This window comes from Takifugu rubripes, chromosome 5, assembly GCF_901000725.2.
Source record: "Takifugu rubripes chromosome 5, fTakRub1.2, whole genome shotgun sequence".
Lineage (NCBI taxonomy): Eukaryota > Metazoa > Chordata > Actinopteri > Tetraodontiformes > Tetraodontidae > Takifugu > Takifugu rubripes.
In genome coordinates this window covers 10,824,280-10,830,508 of record NC_042289.1, presented here as the reverse complement: position 1 = coordinate 10,830,508, position 6,229 = coordinate 10,824,280, and the positions used below count along the sequence as shown (strand labels likewise).

The 6,229-nt window shown below is 48.5% G+C and overlaps 1 protein-coding gene across 3 annotated transcripts; it reads left to right on the top strand.

Annotated features, from left to right (window-relative positions):
* The first annotated feature begins 1,156 nt into the window (after positions 1–1,156).
* zfand2a (zinc finger, AN1-type domain 2A) lies at positions 1,157–3,934 on the top strand. 3 transcript variants are annotated; one of them, XM_011604135.2, is made up of 10 exons: positions 1,159–1,354; positions 2,021–2,109; positions 2,229–2,323; positions 2,409–2,540; positions 2,615–2,766; positions 2,850–2,960; positions 3,033–3,108; positions 3,198–3,271; positions 3,392–3,527; positions 3,678–3,934. In XM_011604135.2, the coding sequence occupies exons 2-9, from the start codon at positions 2,055–2,057 to the stop codon at positions 3,501–3,503; spliced, it is 807 nt and encodes a 268-aa protein (XP_011602437.2). In that variant the 5' UTR covers positions 1,159–1,354; positions 2,021–2,054; the 3' UTR covers positions 3,504–3,527; positions 3,678–3,934. The 3 variants fall into 3 exon arrangements, with proteins under 3 accessions (XP_003964828.2, XP_011602437.2, XP_011602436.2); XM_011604134.2 differs by having other exon boundaries at positions 1,160–1,354; positions 3,392–3,476; XM_003964779.3 differs by having other exon boundaries at positions 1,157–1,354; positions 2,850–3,108; positions 3,392–3,476.
* The last annotated feature ends 2,295 nt before the right edge of the window (positions 3,935–6,229 follow it).

Below are 6,229 nucleotides of genomic sequence, written 5' to 3'. Positions count from 1 at the left end.
GAGGCCTTTTCAGGCGGCTGTTGAGTGCAGCTGGACTCCATCTTGTGGTTTACTCACAGACTTCATAATGGACTCAAGTTTGAATCTTTTAGATGGAAAGAAAAATGACTGTCATGCTGGAATCGTTGTGTCTCCAGGACAGCAGACCTCATGACTCTTTTAGTTTCTGATATGAAACCATCTCTTCAAAATAACAGCAGAATGCGCAGCGTCTCTATCGGGGTAATTTTAATGGTGCTTTTAGAATCCCAGTCCAATTATGTCTCAGTCCATTAGCGTTGCTGACAGGAAGGTCTGTTATCAGCCATCACATGACATGAGTAAAAGCACTGAAGTCAAGTTTGAGCTTCTCTCTGAGTAACTCCTAGCGTACAGCTAATAAGTACAGAGGGAACGGTTGTGCGCTTCGCTAGGCACTTTTATTCCCTAAAACAGAGGTTTTGTAAACCAGGAATACGCTCCGAGGTTCAGTCCTGATCAAATAAAATGTCTCTAAAGGGTTTGGGACATGTCAGGGGATTTCAGATGAATTCAGAGCTGAGATATTTATTAACAGTTGCTCCAAAATAACCCAAGACACAGGATACTATAGGCTGTACTACATATTATTACTATTTCTTACCACATTTCATAGCAAACCTAAATAATAAAAATATGAATATTAAACACACAGGCCAGAGATTTTGTCTGAAAACATTAATCGAGCTGGTTCTTTTATACTGAAAAGGTTCTACCGGAAGTTACAGTGCGGCGGCGTGCGCAGATGTAGATGCAGTTTTCAATATGACCACAAGGGGCGCTAAACATATGTAAGAACCACAGGAGTGAGCGTAAACTGCACTTCCGGTGTGAATATTCACAATAAATGAAATGATTAGAAGGTTACAAGAACATAAAATGAGTAATATAGCCCAGTGTAGTATGATAAATGATAACGTTTATCATCATAAGTATGATAAAGTATACATGAAGGAGATATCGAGAACAAATATTCTGAAGGGATTAAATAGGTAAAGAATAAAACAACTCTCTTTTTATTCATTAGATTGTTCAGTGATTAAAAAAAAACAAACTTCTTGAGTTCGTGATTCTGGATGATTCCAGAATCCACCAGATTCCCGCAGATTGCTTAATAAAACCACTCCTACGGACACAAATTTACCTTCCGACGTCAGATGAAGGTCTAACCGAGGAGGAGCCTCCGTGACACATCGAAAAGGACGAAAACAGAGACATCTTGGCTGTGATCGGCGTTTAAACTGCTGCCACAAACGAGAAAAACGAACAATACTTGGCTCGACAGTTCGATTTAAGACTTATTTACGTCACAGCTGCGCGACGAGTAAACAGTTTGGTGAGTAGAACTCCAACAAATGCTGGTTAGCATAGCTTATTCTGCTAATAGTACAGCAAATAAGTGTGTTGACAGTGTTTTCATGTTTTTCTAATGGACGAACACAAAGAGCATGTTTATGGTCCTTATTTAGTCCTTATTTTTGAGGTCCTTGTCTTATAATGTTCGATATTGTTTGGGAAAGTAAGATAGCTTCGAAGGCTTAGCTCATGAAGAGAAAATCGATTTGAGAAATTGTTTGGGTGTCATTTAAGATTCCAGGAATATTTCCTTATGGCAAAGTGACACCCCCTGTTCCATAAAATCGTAATCTGGTGTAATCTGTGGCGATGTAACTGAGCAAAATAATCTGAAATTCTCAGGGCCTGGCTAGCTTGTTTAGCTGTGTCTTCCGGAGGTTTCCGATCATGTATTTATGTATGAGTAGTTTTCAGGATAAAGTCATTTTCATCATAGTCTGTAAGCTTCCACTATCATATTCCTATTCACACCACATATTCCATCCAAGCAAGTGTATATTTTACTATCGACTTCAAAATCTTGCCCACTCATGATGACTTGGCTGATATTGACACGGCGGCTAATGGTTAGCACCGTTAGCATCACTCCCACTTTTGTTTACATCCTTGATGTCATTTTCTCTCCCTTTTTCTTGGTCTCCTTTAGTTTCATTGAGCTTTTACCAACCCGCTTTTCTGAGATGGAGTTTCCAGATTTGGGAGAACACTGCTCCGAGAAGACCTGCAAACGTTTAGGTTAGTAAGAAGCCACATTTATTCAGGCGTAACCTGCGACCACTTTAGTTGTGTCAAAAAAAAGTCCTGACGTCCAATTTGATCCCCTTAAGTCGGTTATTTAAAAAAATTCCTTGCAGATTTTCTTCCGATGAGATGTGACGCCTGTCAGGAGATCTTTTGCAAGGATCATATAACATATGCAAATCACAAATGCACGTCATCCTACAAAAAGGTAATGGCAGAAGAACCAAATGGTTAACTCCTGTTAACATGAGGTAGCATCTGAAACACTCGCTAATGTTTCTATTTTTCTGCAGGATATCCAGGTCCCAGTGTGTCCTTTGTGCAACATCCCCATCCCAGTGAAGAGAGGCGAGATGCCCGACATTAAAGTGGGCGAACACATCGACAGAGACTGCAAATCGGACCCCGCTCAGAGAAAGAGAAAGGTCCAGATAACCCTGATGTGTCCGGCGCGGCCGTCAGTCAGCAAACAAACAATAAAAGCCTGGTTGTCTTTCAGATTTTCACCAACAAATGTTCCAAAGGAGGCTGTAAGCAGAAGGAAATGATGCGAGTGACGTGTGACCAGTGTCACCTAAATTTCTGCCTTAAGCACCGACACCCTTTAGACCACGACTGTAAGCCCGATGGCAAATCTCTGTCCAAGTCCGGGTGGGTGCAGCCACGTCCTGCAGGTCCGTCTGAAGGAAGAACACGCGGCGCCATTCCATCTGATCTCATTTCTTCTTCTCCAGACATGCTGCTGTGATGAGGGCGAGCGCTTCCTCCTCCTCGGCGTCCAGCTCTTCCTCCACGGGGAACCCTCCCCCCGTTTCTAACGGCATTGGCAGAGCGCACAGCAGCAGGTTAGGCCGCGCACGCTCTGACTCCTCTGCCATAAAACTGGCTTATCAGATGGCTTTCTCCCCCCTCTCTAGCGCCCCCCAGCGGCTCCCCACCTCAGTGTCAGCACAGAATGTCATCCCTCCATCAGCATCCTTCCAGGCGGGCATGGTGAGAACATCCCAGCTGTAGTTACAATGAGACAGAATCACAACTGCTGACTTGGTGCGTGTGCGTGTGTGTGTGTTCCGCCCCTTCAGACGGAGGATCAGGCCTTACAGAGGGCGCTGGAGATGTCGCTGGCGGAGTCCAGACCAGTCCAGCCTCCACTCAGGTGAGCCGATATCGGGCGGAGCCTTTTCACACGCACAAAAATGGCGTTCGCGCCTTGAAGGGGGCGCCGCGCAGCGTCACGCGAGAAGGCTGCTCACACACGTGCGCTTTTGCATGTCAGCCCTCAGGAGCAGGAGGACCTGGCGCTCGCTCAGGCTCTCGCTGCCAGCGAAGAAGAGTACAGACGCCAGCAGCAGAGACAACAGGTACCCGGAAGGCTTAGCCGACACTAGCATGCTAACAGGAAGCCCGCGGAGGTACACTGTTGCCACGGCAACCCATTCCCTTTGAGATTTCTCTCCTGGCCGTTGTCGGCCGCAGTTTCTCCGATAAATATTTTGACTTGTGGCGTGAGGAGAACTTTTAACGGGGTTTTTTTGTCCTGTTTTCTCCCCCCCCACGTTCAGGGCAGAGAGTCCCGACAGTCCAACTGCAGCCTTTCTTAATCTGAACACGCCGCCGTCATCTGAAGCTAATAATCCACCAGCAGCCGCACATCTGGGACACAGCCGGGAGCAAGGACGCATGGACCGCCGTCTCCGACACAAGCACACGCGCGCTGAAGCTGCCGTTTTTACGGAATTCCTCTGTACATATTTTATATACAGATCTGATTTAATCATTATTATCCCTCAGTTAAAGAATAAATTATTCCTGATCTAAACAGATGGGATGTTTTCTGCATTTTTTAACTTTTGATCTCATGCGCTGATGATGTAATAACATTGACTGCGCACAGATTACCATGGAAACGACCACTAGAGACTCCTAGGACCGCGTCCAAGACAGACGCGTTAAAACCACTTAAAATTCCGACACTGGTTGGAGGGAACTGCGGCCGGGGGTGACCAGCAGGGGGCAGCACAGCGGCGGAAATCAGCTGGGACTATTCTTTATCCAAACGACGTCGACAAGCATGCAAAAAATATCAATTAGCTGAAAAATAAAGTTCCTTTTGAACAGAGATGAGGGTGTAATTTTAGGGGAGGGTTGGAGTGAAGCTGTCCACTGAATGGCTGTTGCTTCTCTTATATTCGTAAATGCTTGAAATGAAGCCAAAAGTGAGCAGTGTTTCATCTATGAAAGTTCTCACAAAGATAGAAATATGAGGACGCATGTGAGTGTGTGTTTACTCTTGTATGGGTGGGGGGTGTTTTACAGTGAGGGTCCTCACAAAGATAGAAGATTGAGTGAACAACTGGATTATGAGGGAAGAATTCACAGCACAGAAGGAAAAAGGTGTATAGAAAATGGGGGGGGGGGGGCAGAAATGATTGCTATGGTAACAACCGTCTGTGTGCAGGAGCAGCACATGAACTTGTTAATTCTGAATACTCATGTGAGCAGTCATTAGATTCATTAGTTTCAAACCTGCAACCTGTGATCCTCATGTGACAGCTGCTCCACGGTTCTCCCCGACTCCCCAGAACCGTGGAGCCCAGAACCCAGATCCTCTTCTGCAGGCCTCTGTACCATGGTGGTCAGAGCTGCCGGTTCAGATTCTCCAGGCCTCTCCGGGATTCTCCAGACTTCTCCAGGCCTCTCCAGGCTTCTCCAGGTTCTGGAAGCATTTTTCTTCCCCTCTGATGATGAAAGTTCTGCTCCTCTGTCTGAAGTGTCCTCGCCTCCTGAGCTTTCATTCGCAGCATCTCAACATCTGTCCCATCTGCTGCTCCGTCTCTGTCTGTTGTTGCTTCCTCCCAACCTTCAATTCCTTCAGTCCACCGGCAGGAACTTGCTCAAGGGCTCTTGGGAAGTTTCAGTAACCTCCTGACAGGCCTCTGCTCCTCCTGACAGACTTCTGCTCCTCCTGACAGGCCTCTGCTCCTCCTGATAGACCTCTGCTCCTCCTGACAGGCCTCTGCTCCTCCTGACAGACTTCTGCTCCTCCTGACAGACCTCTGCTCCTCCTGACAGGCCTCTGCTCCTCCTGACAGACTTCTGCTCCTCCTAACAGACCTCTGCTCCTCCTGACAGGCCTCTGCTCCTCCTGACAGACTTCTGCTCCTCCTGACAGACTTCTGCTCCTCCTAACAGACCTCTGCTCCTCCTGACAGACCTCTGCTCCTCCTGACAGGCCTCTGCTCCTCCTGACAGGCCTCTGCTCCTCCTGACAGACCTCTGCTCCTCCTGACAGACTTCTGCTCCTCCTGACAGACCTCTGCTCCTCCTGACAGACTTCTGCTCCTCCTGACAGACCTCTGCTCCTCCTGACAGGCCTCTGCTCCTCCTGACAGACCTCTGCTCCTCCTGACAGGCCTCTGCTCCTCCTGACAGGCCTCTGCTCCTCCTGACAGACTTCTGCTCCTCCTAACAGACCTCTGCTCCTCCTGACAGGCCTCTGCTCCTCCTGACAGACTTCTGCTCCTCCTGACAGACCTCTGCTCCTCCTGACAGGCCTCTGCTCCTCCTGACAGGCCTCTGCTCCTCCTGACAGACTTCTGCTCCTCCTGACAGACCTCTGCTCCTCCTAACAGACCTCTGCTCCTCCTGACAGACCTCTGCTCCTCCTGACAGACTTCTGCTCCTCCTAACAGACTTCTGCTCCTCCTGACAGGCCTCTGCTCCTCCTAACAGACCTCTGCTCCTCCTGACAGACCTCTGCTCCTCCTGACAGACCTCTGCTCCTCCTAACAGACTTCTGCTCCTCCTGACAGGCCTCTGCTCCTCCTGACAGGCCTCTTCTCCTCCTGACAGACCTCTTCTCCTCCTGACAGGCCTCTTCTCCTCCTAACAGACCTCTACTCCTCCTAACAGACTTCTGCTCCTCCTGACAGGCCTCTGCTCCTCCTGACAGGCCTCTTCTCCTCCTGACAGACCTCTTCTCCTCCTGACAGGCCTCTTCTCCTCCTGACAGACCTCTTCTCCTCCTGACAGACCTCTGCTCCTCCTGACAGGCCTCTGCTCCTCCTGACAGACCTCTGCTCCTCCTGACAGGCCTCTGCTCCTCCTGACAGGC

Excerpts from the sequence above, each read along its gene's own strand:
- zfand2a (XM_003964779.3), top strand. The coding sequence starts at position 2,055 with ATGGAGTTTCCAGATTTGGGAGAACACTGCTCCGAGAAGACCTGCAAA. Across the intron at positions 2,767-2,849 it reads AAATCTCTGTCCAAGTCCGG|ACATGCTGCTGTGATGAGGG; the intron begins GTGGGTGCAGCC and ends CTTCTTCTCCAG. Across the intron at positions 3,477-3,677 it reads GCCAGCAGCAGAGACAACAG|GGCAGAGAGTCCCGACAGTC; the intron begins GTACCCGGAAGG and ends CCCCACGTTCAG.